Here is an 18260-nt window from a genome sequence, read left to right as displayed (position 1 = left end):
AATAAAGACGTTTGTGAGTTTATAATACATTAAAGCGCTTATGCACAAAGTGCTTCCTACATATAGAGTTGTAAACGAGCTTTAAGTTCTTTTCATAAATGGAAATAATTTGTTGATACTAAATTCTATGTAAGGGAATTAAAGCCTTGTTTCACCTAATAGTTTAAGGAGAAACGCTAAAGAGATTTTCTCAAAGTGGAACTCTCTATAGATTATCCGTCATCTTAATTTTTAATACAATGTTTTATAACGTTGGCACAAGAATTGTGCCAAATAGATGAGATGTCAGAAAGTCTATAAAGAGTTTCACTTTTGAGAGAATCTTCTTAATATTTATCTAGTTTTAATGGAGGAAATCATAATCATATACATTTTCCCTCTTGTTACCCAATTGATTTGTTATTTTTAGCTTTTAAATTAAATAAATTAAAACAAAATATTAGAGATGATGAAATGTAGATGTGTAAAAAAGTAAAATGGTCCCTCAAATAATAATGGGTCATTTAAACTATTGCGATTAATTTTGAGTTGGATGGTTACGTTCTCACGTAATTTATTTGAACGACGACACTACTTAGGCCGTACTCCTCCTTTCGTAGGATTCATAGAATGACCGTGGTGAAGCCATCAAGTCCACAACCACCACAAGATGGGAGAGGATTTTCATCTGATTTTTTTTGTGAGGATTTTAAAGGTCCTTAAATCACATCTGTTTATCATATATCGTGTGGTCAGTTTTTATCAGATATACTTTGTATTTAATTTCAAGTAAAATTTATAATAATTTTTAACTACATAATATATGATGAACAATTGTGATTGGAGGATCCTCGTTCCACAAAATGGCCTATTGTCCCCACACCTCCTTTAGAATCAGAGTCCTACGTCGACAACACAAACAAAGGGACGCGTCTTTCCAGCCTGGCTTCGCCTCTCCCTCTTCTCCTCATTCCATTCTTATTCTATTTCTCCCCTAGCTGCATAGCATCATCTCTCCCACACTCCATTCCCGGGTCCCACAACTCCACTACCAAAATACCCATATTACCCCCACCATATCACACCCTAACATAACATCCCTTCTCTCTCCTCCAATTCTAAAGGTAAAGCAAACCCTACACTCCCAATTTCTTCGTTCAAAAGTTCAAAACTCCCCACGGCAACGAGACCATGCCACCGGGCCATGGTCCTCTCCCCCTCCTCCTCCTCCTCCTCCTCGCCGCCCTCTTCGCGACCGGGACCGTACAATTCCTGGTGAATTCCGCCGCCGTTGAGCTTCCTAAGTTCCGAGAAGCACCTGCATTCCGCAACGGACGAGGATGCCCCCGCACCGCATGGTCCTCGCTGGACCAGCACTCCCACTACGACCCCTCCATCATCCACATCGCCATGACATTGGACGCTACCTACCTCCGGGGCTCCGTTGCCGGCGTCTTCTCCGTCCTCCAGCACGCCACTTGCCCCGAAAACATCGTCTTCCACTTCATCGCTGCCTCCCACCGCAACCGCCGCTCCTCCGACCTCCTCCGCCACGCCATCACTTCCACCTTCCCCTACCTCACCTTCCACGTCTACCACTTCGACTCCAGCCTCGTCAGGGGCAAGATCTCCTACTCCGTCCGCCGCGCCCTCGACCAGCCCCTCAACTATGCGCGCATCTACCTCGCCGATCTCCTCCCCTCGGGCGTCCGCCGCATCATCTACTTCGACTCCGACCTCATTGTCGTCGACGACGTGGCGAAGCTGTGGCGGATCGACCTCGGGCGGCGCGTGCTGGGGGCGCCGGAGTACTGCCACGCCAATTTCACCAACTACTTCACCCCGAAATTCTGGTCGAACGCGGCGTTCGCGGCGGAATTCAAGGGGCGGAGGGCGTGCTACTTCAACACCGGGGTGATGGTGATCGATCTGTGGAAGTGGAGGGAGGGCAAGTACACGCAGAAGCTGGAGCACTGGATGCGGGTGCAGAAACGGTGTCGTATCTACGAGCTGGGCTCGCTGCCGCCGTTTCTACTGGTGTTCGCGGGTGACGTGGAGGGGGTGGAGCACAGGTGGAACCAGCACGGCCTCGGCGGTGACAACGTGGAGGGGCTGTGTAGGGACCTCCACCCGGGCCCGGTAAGCCTCCTGCACTGGAGCGGGAAGGGGAAGCCGTGGCTGAGATTGGACTCCAAGCGGCCGTGTCCGTTGGATAGCTTGTGGGCCCCCTATGATCTGTACCGTCACTCGTCATTGTTCTCTGATAGCTGACGGTGCCTCACGAATCACGGAGGCGCTCTGTACCGAATCCGTACCAGCTCCAAGCATGTGATCGGGGAAGAGGATGAATTGCGACAGTGTGTTATTTTGTATGGGCCCGTTGAGGCACGGGATTTTACGGCGGTCAAAACGGAGATTTACCCGAATTGTTGGGTAGATAACACGTGTTCAGGACCTAGGATAAAGGGCTTTTGTGGAAGGTCTACGATGGTCTGTATTGGTACGTTACGTGGGGGCGTATACATAGTAGGCGAAGATTCGGAAATTGTATATTTTTTTTTGGTTTTTTGATTTGTAGTGAAGACTATAGTAATATGAAACGTTGGTGGTTGATTTTTTTCTAGTATGCACCGATGTATTATACATTAGCATTCTTAATCGGTTGGTGTTGGATTTTTTAGTTGCACATTCAATAGAAATTTCGGTTTGTTGTTTTAGAAATGTGTTAGATATTATTTGTTTTTTTTTTCCTCGGAAAATTACAATTTGAGTTTCTTATTTGATACGTGTGAGCATGGGCTTATATATGGCTCGTTTTGAAATATTTTAAAATGATTGAAATTGTGTTTGATGAAATTGATGTTGGTTTCCGAAAATATTTTTAAGTACTTTTTGAAAGAAGCACCGTATATGTGTTTTTTGCAGGAAGCATTTCAAATGTTTTTTCAGAATTCACTTAAATATTTACTAATAATTGATTTTAAAAATATTTTAAACGAATGCATTTTTAGTCATTTTAAAAATACTTTCAAACAAGATCATAGTTACATGACCGAACGAACTCTTGTGTATGGAAAGGAAAGGCATATGTGCAAGAAATGTTTGAAGTCTTAATTTGACGTGAGTGTGACTGTTGAGATGTTCTTCGGTGCAATTGAATGAAACCATGAATGAAGGTGGTTGTATGTATACATGCCCAAGTCCAATTAGCTTTAAGTGAAACGAGGATCACGAATGCATTAATATATAAATGAACTTCGTATTTATTTATGGGGCTTTTCGATCTAGGTTCAAAAACAAAGGTAATTTTTTAACTAAGTCCAGTTATCCAATTACATATTTTTATACCAATTTTGCCATTTTAGATAAAAATATTTAAATTCTTTAATTTTTGTATCATTTATTCAGTTTTTAATTTTGAATATTTAAATACTAACTAAAATATTATCTAGTAACCACCTAATGATGTTTACCTACAAAACCGATGTAATTTAGTAACTACCTATTGTATAGGAAGAAAAATACTTTATACCAACAAAACAGATGTAATCTACCTACAAAACAAAATAAACTACCTATTGTATAGGAAGAAAAATGTTTTATACCTACAAAACAGATATAATCTACCAACAAAATAAAAATAAACTACCTATTGTATAGGAAGAAAAATGTTGAACCTCCATGGCAAAACATTAGAATAGAAATATGATATAATATACCTCTATTAAAGGAACAAATACTAAACAAAAAAAAAGGAACAAATACTAAGTTTTAGTTTACCTTTATGATACGCACAAAAATATAATAGAGCAAATATAAAAGCATGATACTGTATTATTGCTTGCAATTGATACTGTATTGCCGAACGAATATGTAAAAAAATTGTGAAAGCTATGTAAAAACTGAAATTGTCATGAAAGAATTTGGAGGGAGGAACACAAAATATCACCCATGAAATATGATAGAAGAAAGAGGATGATTGATTCCATGATCTAACAAAGGAAATTGTTTAGAAGAAGGAAAAAAAAGGAGGGATGAAACGGACTTGGGGTTGAGATTTATTGCTATAACTAATCCTACAATTAAGGGATTAGAAATCACAAATAATGATATAATAAGAAATTTTGAACATTTACTACAATTTATAAGTTTAAGGATAAATAGGTACAAATTATAAATATGCTTACGTGGAATATCAATTATTGAACCTATTTCAATGCAATGGACTAATTATAGTAATGACTCACAAAATTGGATCTATATCAAATTATCCCTTTATTTATTTATTATGATGTGAGCTTTTTGAGCACCGACTGAGTTGATGATAAATGCACCCAACCTTCAAATGTGTTTTAGGCGAACAAATTATCATGTAGTACTAAAATACGATCATGTGGTACTTTGATGTTACAATACAAGTGAATATTAATTGATGATATAATTTGAATAAAAAAGAAAGAATATTATGAATTAATTGTTTACTTATATTGTAACGCTTATCGTAGCATCATACATTTTCTTTTTCCAAGTTGCCTATTGTTCATTGTACTAGAAAAAGATGAACCACAATAAAAGTATGTTTACTTATTAGAAAGACAGCTACCTTTCGGTGAGGGTTCCTGAAATAATTTTATTTGAGGGATACATTGTTGTTCTGATTCCGTAACTTTTTTCAACGATTTAAACAATTTATATTTTAATACATCGTTCATATATCATTCTTGTAAAAATTAGATAAATTCATAACCATGAAAACATCAGTGTAGTGAAGCAAAATAAAAAAATATGATTTTTCAAAGAAACAATAATACAATTACCTTTTAGTCCAAAATTTAAATGGTTGATTTAAGTGATTTTTTTGTAGAAATTATCTTTAAGGGAAAACCTAAAAGATGAATAGTTAAATCGTTGAAATACGATGTGGAGTGAGTCCTATAATCGATTCCCCAAATTAGCTTTAGATCCCTCAGCGGAAGAGGATTGCTAAAAATGCTATGCAAGTTATGAGTATTATCCTCATTCTTGGAATATCATGCAATTACTAACACACGACGCATTTTTTTATTTAAAAAAAGGACTTATTTTTTGCCATGTCACTTGAAACTTTACTTTGATCTCACATTGTCCTCTTAAATTAAATTTACGCTATTTTATCCCCAAAAACTCAATATTTATGTCTTTTTTTCCATTTTGCGTCACTTTTGTTAAAAAAAAAAAATGTCAAATATTTAACCTGGCATGATCAAAGCTCACTAAAGGATGAGGATTCTCCCCGGATCCTCTTTGTGGGGATCCTCACATCATGGCTGTTCATCGTACGTTGTGCGATCAGTTTTCGTTAAGTACTATTTGTATTTAATTTTAAATAAAAAATTCAAAATGATTTCTGACTGCACGATGTACGATATACGATATACGATTCGGATGTGAGGATCCCTAGGTTTCCCACAATTTGAATCCTGGGATCCGAATCCCTCACTTACTGCTCATATGATTCCATGTCATTGCCATGTATACAAAATAATATTAATAAAGAGTTTAATATTTTTTTAAATTAAAGAAAAACAAAAATCCAAACTCTTTCTTCTTCCCCTCCCCAAGTTGCCATGAATCTTAACTCTTTAAGTGAGACTCAACTTGAAATGAAGTATGACACACCCAAGCAATCATGGATTTTGTAGGCCCAAGTTTTTATCCAGGCCAACCAAATATTTCTTCTCTCCCAGCCCATATACACAGAAGTCCACTTCAACCTGAGGTGCAAAGCGAGACAAAGAATCAGTGCGAAAACAGCCTTACCTGCATATCCCTACTTTGACAAGGAAGGACTGTTGGCTCAGTCCGTGGTTTGTGTATAATGTGCAGGAAATGGAGCCTAAGAGTAAGAAGAAGGCTCGAAGGAATGCTCTGGCTTCTGCTCTTTGGCTGCAGAGGAAGATGATAAAGACGTTGAATGGGAGCATGGATGAGATTAACAGCCGTCGGAGGCGTCTCAGGTGGAGCAGGTGGATCCCCAGAGAGGATTGATTCGAGTTTGTGAATTACCTGGAATCTAATCGAGACATATTTATACCTTGAACAGTGGTTTGTGTTCTTTACGAGCACACTTGCAAGGACTTTCTTTGTGCATGTGCAGAGTCCTCCATGACTTCAACTGCAAGCAAGCATTCCCAGCCTTTCTACTAGAACACAAAAAAGAGAGAAAAATATGTGTAGCCAGTTGACTAGAGCAGTGTGCCCAAGTGGAGAGTGTATGAATCTGTAACGCAGCGAGTTTAGCGGAATAGAGTTTAAGCGAACCCATCTCACCCTTCCACCGACGGCAAAACCTGGTGACCCAAACCCAGCTGGCCCGTTTGCACCTTGGGCTCCTAAGTTGCGATTCCTGTGAAAGCTTATAGATTAATGTAATTAAGATTGTACAACTCGATAAAAAGAATAACGTTGAAGCATTCGCGAATTCTAAGTGATTTATGAGGTTAAACTTGAGGACTGTGGGCTAAATGTCTTGGGTTATTTAATCTTTGTCTTCTAAATTGATTATTGATTTGCTTGAAGGCCATCATCAACCAACCTCCGTGGAGATTTTACTCTGTCATGACAAATATTTGTTCCCTTTTGAGAGCTTTCAATTAATGTTTGAGAAATTCAATATGTTAACCGAAAAGCAAAATTTGTCGCCGACGCTTTGACAAACTGTAGATACGATATTTCTAATCTTTGTATATGATTTTGTAATTCTCCTATGGTCGTTTGTAAGTTTTTCTTTCTCAAATAAACTATAGCATTCAAGTAAACAATCAAACAAAAGCGATTGTGGTCCATACTATATGATGAATAATTGGATTTAAACATTCAGGCTATGATGAATAATTAGATCTAAACATTCAGATCCTCCTCTTTGGACCCCATGCATTTCGTTCAACGTTGATAAAGTAGGCAATTCTATCATATATTTATCATAAACCAGCACTGCTCATGATCAATGACCCCATGATCATACCATGCTGCCACGCTGGCTGGGTCTGATATATATATGTCATGCTGCCATGCTGCCAACTGCCATGCTGGCTACGTAGTCAACGAGCATGCAAAGTGCGAAACATAATAATTGATTAATTAGGAAAACTACTGTTAGTACTGCACTTAAGGGCTGTAATCGACGCGTAATTCAAGAACGTGGCTAATTAATCCTTCAAGAAAATTAGCTTCCTTCTAAGCAAACCCTGCCAAAACCCAAAATCCGATATCTGCAGATATCTGCATGTAAGAATACAACTGTAGTTTGCCGCTCGATGTTTTTCACAGAAAACACAGATGTTTTTCACATGCATGTAAATTCCATGCATACAAGGCATAATGCTAATGCTAGCTAATTAGCTCCATTAGTATTTTCCCTTTGAATTTGCAGGGAAAGTGGTATGGAAGCACATCAGAACTTGCATGCCGAAATTAAGGAATTCAAGTTGCTTAAAATACAAGCATCAAGAACAGATATGTTATATATTATATATTTATGTGTTTGTGTGTAAACAATTACATATAAGACTTCAGACTTAGATCAGATAAAATATTGAAAAAAATATATATGCTGAGTCCATCAGAGGCAATGGCATTGTAAATCACGAGAAGTTCACGTGCAACACTGACCTTGTTGTTTATTAGTGCATTTGGAACAACAAACATAACATAAGACGCCAGCTTCAAAACTATAAATGCGACACTTGGAAATTAATTTAATCAGCACCATTTTCTAGCTCTAATCTGGGGGTATTATTTGAGTTCCCAAAGTTTTGTATCTTAGTACTCTACGTACGTAGAGTCTCCACCAAGTATCATACATACATATATGCTCCTGCAACTGAAAATGTCCGTCTGCATGCGCACATCGCGCGTGTGAGTGACTGAGTATATGAACTGTGACATTGAAACTAGCTAGGGAAAAAGTAGAAAAAGAAGAAGGTAGAACAAAACTATTTTGTGTCGTCTTCAGTATCTTTATTAATCATCTAGAGTGTACTGTAGTTTTTAACAAAAAATGAGACTTATACGTTGACCTCTTTGTTGAGATGATACAAATAGCGGGACTCAACGTACTGTATATGAGATAGTACATATCTAACATGCGCATGACTGTATGTACGTAAGCATGGAATAAGGATGGAAGAAACTAAGAAACAACTGGAGATTGCCATTGCCTGATTCGATATCGACAGCTTGAAATTGCTCAAATACAGAGTAGAATAATGGACGTACAATTTGCTTATTAGAATTGAGGGTTATTGGAAGTTGGTCTCCTCAGAGAAATGGGAGGAGCACGAGACGAAGCAAGTGGGTTGCTTTGCTTTGCTTCTGGTGCAAAATAGTATATTTATAATTAAATTCATAAAGCTAGTTAATCAGCAGCATAATATCTATTAATTTAGAATAGCGGAATCTTTGGTCATGGCTTTTGATATTTCACTCCGTTAATCGCACAGCAGAATCCCAAATGCCGTCCAAGCAGGCTCTCGTAATCACCATAATATTTGGTTGCCCTTTTCATATATTCCTACTGTCTCATTTAGCACACAGAGACAACTATGTCTGTCACAATGTCCACCCAAAAAACAATTTCATCTGTTTAAAGTGCAAGGCTCTGCAAATCGAGAAGTTCTTCAGTACAGTGGTAGATCGTGTCAAGTCATCCGCCTGATAAAGAAGCCTTGAAATCGAGTTTTGCACGAGCTCATCTTGGTGGCATCGAATGCAGACTCACTTAGTGTGAGACTTGGACAGGCGAGTGGGCGTGGCACGGAGCCCTACCCAAGAATTTCTCATGCAAATCTTACTCTCTCATCGTCCATGTTGCCCTACTCTGCATATATAAATATTATGACTCAGCAAATTCAACTTCTACCCTTGAATTAATATTTCTAGAGAAAAATCCAAGCAGGAAAAAATGTACCGTGTTTTGATAAAATTAAACCCCACTTTTGTTTTTTTTTTTTTGGGTGGGGGAGGGGGGGAGGACTGTCTCAGCGGTGACCTAAAGTATGCAATAATCACCGGAGCATGGTCCAGGGAAAGTTTAACATTGCTATCAAAGCCGTTGTCTTGTCCCTACATATATGCTTCTGCTATAAACTATAAGCCTAAAAAGATGATGAAGTCACTAATCATGCATGCTAACAAAAGGTTGGTTGATTAATATACGTGGATTCTCATGTAGGATTCAACTTATCCCCTCCTATTGCATGTTTAGGTGGATCCAACACAAAAGTTAAAAAGAAAACAACAACGAAACCCACTAAAAATATGGAGGAGAATTAGTTGAGGATACTATTTGACTCCTTACTTGTTTTATGCAAGCTCACATATATAGAGAAGTAACTCGTTAAAATCACATAATTAATGAAACTTTTATGTACATGTGTATGTGTCAGTTCATGTAAAATTAAGAATGACTTCATACGTGTAAAAGAGTCAGATATTTTTCTTAAGCTGGTGTGTCCCGCACCTCATCATTTACAAAATTGAAGGGCAACTCACAAAAAACCAAAAAACTTGCAACCTTATGGTGAGTAGTTGCCGACCCCATTATGCTGGTGGGCAGTGCCTACATCGCGCATATACATGATGTATGGTCCAATTTAGACCAATGTAGCACAGCAATAATAATATCACATGTGATGTGAGTGACAGATAAGAGTGCTTGCTTGGATTGTTTTTATCATTTTGTGTAATGTGTTTGCTGAGGTAGGGTAGCAGGGTAAGGCAAGGGATTCCAAAGTGAGGGAGGGAGGGTGGTGGGGCCCACTTGGAGGTTCTTTGTCGGGTGGGTTTGGGGAGCACTGCCCTATCCTTCGGCTCTTTTTTTAAAACCAAAGGGATCAAGGACCACACCCACATTTCTCCTTATCCGGTCCTCCTCCCTCTATAAGAACCCCTTAGGCCTAAGCACTTTCAAACCCAACTCACACAATCTCTCAAAGCTGCTCATCACCTGCAGAAGCAACTCACTCGCTCACTCACTGCAGTCAAAAGACAGAAAGAAAGAAAACCCTAATTCTCTGAAATATGAAGATGGGCAGCTCTGGCAGCATGGCAGGCAGCAAGAGAAGGTTGTCTTCGTCGTCAAGCAAAGGACTCGGAGGGGTCCTGCGAGAGCAAAGAGCCAGGCTTTACATCATCAGGAGGTGTGTGGTCATGCTCCTCTGCTGGCATGATTGAAAATATGACATGACGAGAAAGGAGGATTTTGGTTTTTCTTCTTTTATTGTTTTCATCCTAATTTTCCTCCTTTTTCTTGTTCTATCAAGATCTTTGATCTTGTTGGTGGAGTTGTAAATAGCCAGCGGATGTTTTTAGGAGATTTGAAGAAAATTTTGTATGGGGTTTAGCCTTGTGGGGCTTAGATATATATGTACATCGGAATAGCCTAAATATATAAACTTTGATATGATATAACAAGCTAGAGCTCTTAATATTGCATTATTCTTCCTCAGAAGTTTTTATGTATTGATCTTCTTCTCACTTAACAAAACCACTACGTTTTACAATTTGGGAGGGAGTTCCAAGTATAATTAAACATTGAAAAAGGAAAGGGGGTTTCAATTACTAAAGGATTCCATAAAGGTTATGCTCCAATTAAATCTGTCGTATCACTAGTTGGACACGATCAATGAAGATCTCTTTGGAGCAAATACAACCTTGATTTTCTTATTTTCTTTATCCAATTTCAGCTCCAAAGAAGTGATGCGGAGTTCTCAAAGTTTTCTTCCTTTTCAAATGGCTTTGTCATGTTTCCTACTCTGTTGATTAAAAGACGACCTAATGAAACTGGAGCTGTTAAGAAGCAGAAATGTCTTGTGAGTTCTCAGAGTGTTGTTAAAACTGAAATTCAAGGGAAGGAAAGATGTATGAAATGGATCATAATTTAGCATCCGCATTGGAAGTAATAATCATTCATACAAGGCCATTAATCTTGGCCAATGTTTATTTCAGTCGAGTAGATTATTTCTGCCTTTTTGGATTGCATGTCCAAAAAGTGTTTGAGACATACGATAAAAAGCACCAAAATTCATGATTAATGCTTTGACCAAGTCAGTTAGGAACACTTGCAACAACAACAACAACAATAAAACCTTAATGACAAAAATTGACCAAGTCAGCTAAGAACACTTGATGACAAAAAATGTACCTTAAAAAAATCGATTAAGCCTTAATCCCTTGTCATAATTCCCATCTTATATGGTTGTTTTGGAAAGCCAATGATTAACTGAAAAAACAAATGCAATTGCCCCATCACTAATCACTATAATACTATAAGCTCTTGCTATGATCTGCTTGTCTTCAACCAAACAAGCACCAGCATCTCCTAAAAAATGCAATTCCCACCTTGTCTTCAAATAAGCTATTATTTGAGCGAGCATCCAAACATGGCCTTGTGAGGAAACTGCTTTTTCGACGTTTAGGTCAAAACCCAAACTCAAAACTAAAGCTCCCTCGAGTCTCTCACTCTCTTTGTGGGCCAGTTGAATTATTGATCATCTTCAAATCATTTCTTCCTAATTCATCAAGTTCGAGAATAAGAAATTCGGATATTCGGACCATTGAAATTTAATCCAATAGCTAAAGTTATTATAACTTTTAAAGTGGGCCCCTATTTGTAGCAGTTTGATCAAATTTTAATGGTTCGGATTCCGAATTTGATGGATTAGGAGGAAGGGATTCAAAAAGTATCCCTTTTCGAAATATTGGATCCCAACTCATGTTCACGTGTGCCACGTGGACGGTTACGATGGGCCTACCCCAAACAGTATTCCCTTTTGTCTCTTCTTTCCTTATGAAGGAAGGAGCAGGGGAAGGGTTAAAAGTAAGTCCAGGCAGTTCCACCTTTTGGAATCATAAATCAGCACATATACTCTCTAGTATACCATAATACACTGCACCCCAACGTAAAATGCGGACACCTGTCACTAACACTAGAGTCGGTGAATAACAACCCGAAACGTGGACTTCTGATTGATATTTTTTTTCATTTTTGGTTTCTTGTTTTAGAGGAGAGAAGCGTGGGTCAAAAAGTCAGACGTACAGGAGCCGAATAATGCAATCTAATATTCTGTTGTCGGCCACACAGGAGAGTGCCACCTATCTGTCTTACTCTTTGAAATTTACCTCAACATAAAATTTGACTGCAACGGTATTCTAATTCAATTATGTATTATCATGCGTTTAAACTTGTTCATATAACAGTGTGGAGTTAACTCATTTCTCACTGCATAAAGGGGATTCTAATGTTCGGAAAATCTTTTGTTGCAAGAAAGCCGATTTCCTCTCGTCGAGAGCTCTCGAGCTTTCTTCTCCGTTGGGCTCACTCGGGTGGAATGACTCAATCAGTAGTGACTGATTGAGTAAGAAAACTCAAAGCCGCGCTCGACAGAGAGTTGGGCGCGAATTGATTGGTTGAAAACGGCACCCTTATCATGCCCACGTGCGCCTCCCTAATCTTCAACCCCACCAATATAACGTACGATTCTATTCTAATCAAACATGGGGCCCACACGTTGTCCCCACATGGCACATCCTCTGTCTTCCTCAGTTTCCTCCAATAATGTTAGGCATAGAAAGTGCAGATGTTACATCATGGACATGGCCGGATGTATATTGGGACTCAGGTGGTCCCAAGACCATTTAAAATTTGAAAAATATACATGTGACAATTTTTCAAGGACTTTCTGAATCTTTGGTAAGAGTCTCATTTGCACGTCACGAGTTTTGTTTTTATTTGAAAACCTTGTTCTTTAACATTAGGACTCACCAAAATTCGAATTCTCGACCTGCCGTTGATCATGGACATCAACATCTCAAGTATAATGAATAAGGTGTCGTTTCATCATCCATGTAAGATGATGATGGGACATTCTCCAAACGCATTTGCCAATTAGCTGGTTTTTGCTTTACGATTATTGATTGTTGGTTGATTTCAAAATGCTCAATCGGTTTGAAATGACTAAAAACACTTTTCAGTCACAAAAAATGCTTATAGCATCGATAAATAAACTTAGAAGTGTTAACTGGTCATATAAGTACTTTATAAAACAGACCAACTACGAACACAAGTACTTGGCTAGGATGTTAATTATGATATTTAATCCAATCTTATTGTGTTAGGGTTGTCTCTAATTCTTAGGGATTCTTGGAAAAAAGATGGGTCATGCCCCATGTTGTCTCCTCATGTTACAAGGTGGTAGCTTATGTGTTAATAATATAAGATTTAGGATACAACATTGTGCTGCCTACCAACAAAACAAGGTTGCTAAATCTTCTCTCTAAAAACCCTAACTGCAGAGCATATAGCATATATGTATATGTTCTTAGCCGTTAAGGTCAATTGATCACAATCATTTGCATCGTTCTTAATATTTTAATCCACCAATTTCTAAACCCTACATAAATAGGGTTACCAATAAAAAAAAATTGAGTTTTCACGGCAGTGGTGGATCTAGCATTCGAATCTTGAGTGGTCTCACTATTAAGGGTTCAAGTTTTTGAGATAGAAATAGAGTGCGAAGTGCGAAAAAAAAATTCAATTTATTCACTGAGACATTTCGTTGAACATTTGATGAATAATATCGTGAGAATTTGTCGAGTGTTGTTCACGCAAACTATCGAGATATGCCTAGGAAGTATTACATCAAATACTTAGTAGGTACAAAGGGGCCCGTACAAAACATTTGTAGGGTCATCGGAAGACTTTCACATGTATATTTTCTGAACTCCGGGAGGTCCTGGACCACTTAGGTCCAAGTGTGTATCCGCCTCTGTTTCACATTGCATCATGTCTTTAAGAAAGACAAGACGCCATGCACAGAGCCGAACAATCCGTAGGCTCATTGTTCAGTTCTTTTTCTCGAGCCAAAAAAAGCCATGGTGCTGTGGTCCTCCTTGTCTACCTTATAATAGCCCCATCAAGGCATCTAAAGATAAAAAGAAGACCAATTGCATTTGCCAAGGGAGAAAAGCATTAGGCATGTCTTGCTAATACAACAAAGGGGTGCCCTACTATCCAACTAGGTCACTTGCCCTACAACATGCTACAAGGGCACCAGCAGAAGCCGCTTTTCTAGGTTAGGTCTGAATCTGGCTTCCCCACAAGCAATATCATATGCTGCTCATCAACAAGCACTTTTACCTCAAAAGTGCTTAATTTCACAGCGAGGTTGGGCCCAGTGGTCTCTCAAGCAATTTTCAAAGACAACTTGCATGACCTACGCAGCCCTGAAAGTTCATGAATGATTTCATGGTCCAACCAGTTCTCATTTGATTACATGTGAAAAACTCATCAGTGTTTTCCTCGGCGTTGACAAAGCATCGAGTTTCCAATAATTTGATGGTCCACACGTCTCTTGGCTAGTTGAATTCGTTTTAATACGGATGCTAAGCTTTAAAATCCAAATACAAACGCAAACCAGATAAACAACAGCATTTTAGCTTGATTATAAACAGAGAACAAAACGAGTAAGTTCGATCGATGTGAGAATTTCAGTTCACAAACAGTACTTTACAACCAGGTCTCACAGTTCATTCTGTTTTCAGCAAAAAGTTGGATATCACGCTGAGCTGATTTGATAGGTGAAGATTAATCAAAATGTAGCCACAAAATATTTACCACCATGAAACCATGACCAACACTAGAAATCCTGAACCATGTTCAGTCAGCCACCTTGCCACCCCAAGAAAGGAAACTTTCCTGTGACCCGAATTCCTACAATGCACGATTCAGAAAAGCGTTAGCATAAAGGAAAATGCAAACAAAACAAAAAGAAATGACTAAACCAACAAGAAGCAAGACAAGAAGATTTACCAGCTGGCTAAGTCGGAAATCTGGAGGTGTATCGAGTTCCAAAATATTAGCAGGATCGAGGACAAGATTTTGACAAGCCTCTAGATCCCTCTTTAAATCCTCTGGTCCTAGTTTAGCATAATCAGCAAGACGGGGTTTGATGTGTGCTTGTTCACCATTTTCAAGTCCACCCCTAGTTGGAGATTGGCTCTGAAGGAGATCATCACACAGAGACAACCCTTCCACAAGTTGTTGCGAATCCAGAAGATTCTGTGACTCACTGTCCCACCATTTTGGATCTTCCTGAGCAATGTTTTCAGTGTTATTAATTACTTCATCGGCTTGATTTTCTAACTTGTGTTGGTCATAATCGTCAGGCATTTCAGATTCAGGACAAACATCATCTTCAGCACAGTCCACCTCTGGATGAATTTCATCTAAAGCACGGTCCACCTCAAAATGAACTTCATCCTCATCTTCAGCACCATCCTCCACACGATACTTCAATTGAATACAGAAGCCATAAAAAAATGCCCATATCAGTATCTCTCTGGATCATTCACATTAATGCCACATTCTTATACCACATTAATGGAAAACAACAGGGAGAGAATGTGCAAGAAAGTATGCATTAGGCCAGGAATATAATGCAAGCAGTATAAATTTAAAATTTTCAATTTGAATATGTTTGTATCACAAGGAATAAAAATGTCTTCTTGTGCTGCTTGTAGAAATTTGTAAGTAAACTAAAATTCAAATTAAGAAAACAAATTATACCTGAAGAAAGGGATCTCTGGAAGGAGCAGGAGTATCCAATCCCAAATCAAAATCACCAAGCTTTCGTTCAGCGCGCGGAGGTTCAGGAGTAACCAACTTGGGAGTGACTGGATCTACCTTGGTGATCACCGCATCAATACTTTCAGGAACATCTTGATCAGTTTTATCAGCTTCCTTACCTTCCTGCTGCTGATAATATATTTTAGATATAACATACTCTCCATCCTTCTCATCCTCCTCAACGCCTAGGTGATATTGATGCATAACCCAATTGGTTTTCACAGGTTTTTCTCCTCTGACCGTGCTCATGTATAGAACCATAATCTTCTTACACCCTCTTTGCACCCCATCCAAGATCACTGGTTTAGTCCTTCCAGTCTTGTGCCAGCGGACATCACCATCACCATCATGTATCTTTCGACGCTTTCGTGTTCCAGTATTGTAAGCCTTAATTGCTCTATGAAAGAAGTGGGATGCACTTCCATCTAGCTTAACACCTAACATTTAATTTTAAATCAATTAATAAAAGATTAAGGGTCAAAGTTTTAAAACAAAACAAATGTTTCGTACTTACTAGGTAGTTTCCTAGGATGGGAACAACAGATTCCTTCATCGTCGTCAACAGTTAGAATAAACTCATCAATAAAAGGATGGGGTTTTCGATCACCTACACCAGATTTTGCAATTAAGTGCCATATAATCTCTTGATCAGTTGGATCAAATTTTACACCCTTGGGTAAACCTGGCCACTCTTGAGCAACCTGGAAAGAGATGGCAAAAAACACCCTAATTTTCAAAGTTCTTCAATTTTCATTAATAATAAATGAAACAATAACGTGAAACAAACTTCATTAAAATAATTTCCAACAGAGCTTCTCTAACTGATGGCTTTTCATTGATGAACATTCAACTTTAAACATATGGATAAAAAAAATAAAAACAAAAATCTTACGTCACTATTGTCAATCGTATGCTGGCATTTTGGACAAGCTTTAGTTGGGTTGCTTTGCCATATAATCACATTAGGATCATATCTGCCAGATGCACTCTTGATTTTTGTTGCGATTCTATTTTTGTCAACCAACCACGATGGCCTGCATATCTTACACAAATGATTATACTTGAAGCAATCAGCTGCTCCAACATATGTTCAGCAAAGTATTTAAACTCTTGATCTAGGTTAATTAGAATAGATATTTTAGGTTGGAAGGACACTGAAAAGATACATAAAGATATAATCAGCAGCACGGAGATTATTCAGAAGAAACAGCATAATTAAAAAGATTAACCCATTCAGAAGAAACATCATATAACGGCCAGTAACAGATCTAAACTATGAAGTTATGAACTGTTACTATCATCATATACATATAAACAAATGGAATGACCCAAAATTTGACTAGAGAAACGAAAAATAATGTTAGAACATATATGACAACTTGCAAAGACATAATCTTTTGTTGCCGAAACACACTTCTAAAGCCCGAATTAGAGGTAGAGGGATACAAACACATAAACCATTTTAAAACACGCGCTCGCATAGGTGAGTCATTCTAAACTGTGAATATAAGTGAGCTGACAATTGAAGATAAAGACATCGAAAGCCAACTACCGCATTAGCTTATCAGCATGATAATAACAAAAATCAGACCGATGAATGACTTGATGAGAACACAGGGAAATGGATTACACAACATTATGAATCCTCCTCAACCTTCCCACCTAAATATACTAAAGGGTACAAGCGGAAGTGGGTGTAGCCACATTGGCTAGAATGCATGTACTCCCCTATGCACCTGAGTTTGAATTCCCACTCCCGCACTTAAGATTAGTTTAAAGTATAATATCGCTTGTATATCGAAAAACGCGTGCAATTTAAAAAGAAAAATAGAAAGTAAAGGAAAAATAATATGAATCTAAAGTGAAGATTCAGCACAGCTCTCAACTAAATCAAAGTAGTTTCCACTTGTAAAGCTTAAGCACTACCATTTTATTAAAGTTGAAATTTTTCATGGTACACTCGCTCAAATGAACAGAAGGGTTACTTCAAAATCTCGAACAAACATATAAATCCAAACAATGTCAATAAAATCCCAGAAAAATCCATGACATATTTATAGAAGCATCAATATACACACACAAAAATTGAAAGAAAAAAAAAAACATAGATAAAAGTCATCGGAAAATACCCAGCCATGGATGAGCGGCGACGATCAAGAGCCCAACTTAGAGGCAAAGCTTCCGTCTTGGAAGACCGCCGCAGACTCGCTTTTTCTCTCTCTCGCGCTCCGCTTCGTCTGCTTCGACACTGAGACCGATTGACGCCTAAAGGACTTGGGGTTTTTATATTTAATTCTACTTTGTTTTTCAATTTACTATTTTAATTTGCAAAAATAAGAAAAAGTAAGGACTAATATTATATATTTTTTTAAATATTGCTTTTGAATTTTGAAACCGCGGGTACTGTTTCTTAAACAATATTGTATTATATTTTTGTTTTAAAAAATTGATGTTAATTTAACAGTCGGATCAATAAAAAGGCTAAAATGTAAAAATTCTAAACATAAAGTGTCGATTTTTGAAAAGTCAAAACCCAGAATATTTCTAAAATTATATTTGGGCCCCGGTAGAATGACTGGACCGGGCAGTAGTGAATAGTAAAGTGTCAATTCGGCCA

General features: G+C 38.2%; 3 protein-coding genes across 3 annotated transcripts; 2 read left to right on the top strand and 1 right to left on the bottom strand.

The window, feature by feature from the left end:
- Positions 1–1082: 1082 nt before the first annotated feature.
- LOC103947085 (probable galacturonosyltransferase-like 3) lies at positions 1083–2637 on the top strand. The gene has a single exon (XM_048585330.1). It carries the CDS (start codon positions 1171–1173, stop codon positions 2248–2250), a length of 1080 nt encoding a protein of 359 aa, XP_048441287.1. The 5' UTR covers positions 1083–1170; the 3' UTR covers positions 2251–2637.
- Positions 2638–9871: 7234 nt separating this feature from the next.
- LOC103947094 (small polypeptide DEVIL 4) lies at positions 9872–10452 on the top strand. The gene has a single exon (XM_009357954.3). The coding sequence runs from the start codon at positions 10039–10041 to the stop codon at positions 10189–10191; it is 153 nt and encodes a 50-aa protein (XP_009356229.1). The 5' UTR covers positions 9872–10038; the 3' UTR covers positions 10192–10452.
- A 3984-nt stretch (positions 10453–14436) lies between these two features.
- On the bottom strand, positions 14437–17944 carry LOC103947106 (SUPPRESSOR OF GAMMA RESPONSE 1). The gene is made up of 6 exons (XM_009357965.3): positions 17773–17944; positions 16536–16677; positions 16158–16344; positions 15584–16080; positions 14828–15307; positions 14437–14728 (listed from the first exon to the last, which is right to left on the bottom strand). Exons 1-6 carry the CDS (start codon positions 17778–17780, stop codon positions 14675–14677), a joined length of 1368 nt encoding a protein of 455 aa, XP_009356240.1. The 5' UTR covers positions 17781–17944; the 3' UTR covers positions 14437–14674.
- Positions 17945–18260: the final 316 nt, after the last annotated feature.

This window comes from the organism of the source record quoted next, unplaced genomic scaffold (genome assembly GCF_019419815.1).
Source record: "Pyrus x bretschneideri cultivar Hongxiangsu unplaced genomic scaffold, Pyrus_bretschneideri_v1 Contig22, whole genome shotgun sequence".
In the NCBI taxonomy this organism is placed as follows: domain Eukaryota; kingdom Viridiplantae; phylum Streptophyta; class Magnoliopsida; order Rosales; family Rosaceae; genus Pyrus; species Pyrus x bretschneideri.
This window is presented reverse-complemented; position numbering and strand designations above follow the sequence as displayed.

Bases quoted from the DNA above. Each gene is read 5' to 3' on its own strand.
- LOC103947085 (XM_048585330.1), top strand. From the start codon at position 1,171: ATGCCACCGGGCCATGGTCCTCTCCCCCTCCTCCTCCTCCTCCTCCTC.
- LOC103947106 (XM_009357965.3), bottom strand. The intron at 16,081-16,157 runs GTAAGTACGAAA...ATTAAATGTTAG, and splicing joins CCATCCTAGGAAACTACCTA to GTGTTAAGCTAGATGGAAGT. The intron at 14,729-14,827 runs GTAAATCTTCTT...CGTGCATTGTAG, and splicing joins ATTTCCGACTTAGCCAGCTG to GAATTCGGGTCACAGGAAAG.
- LOC103947094 (XM_009357954.3), top strand. From the start codon at position 10,039: ATGAAGATGGGCAGCTCTGGCAGCATGGCAGGCAGCAAGAGAAGGTTG.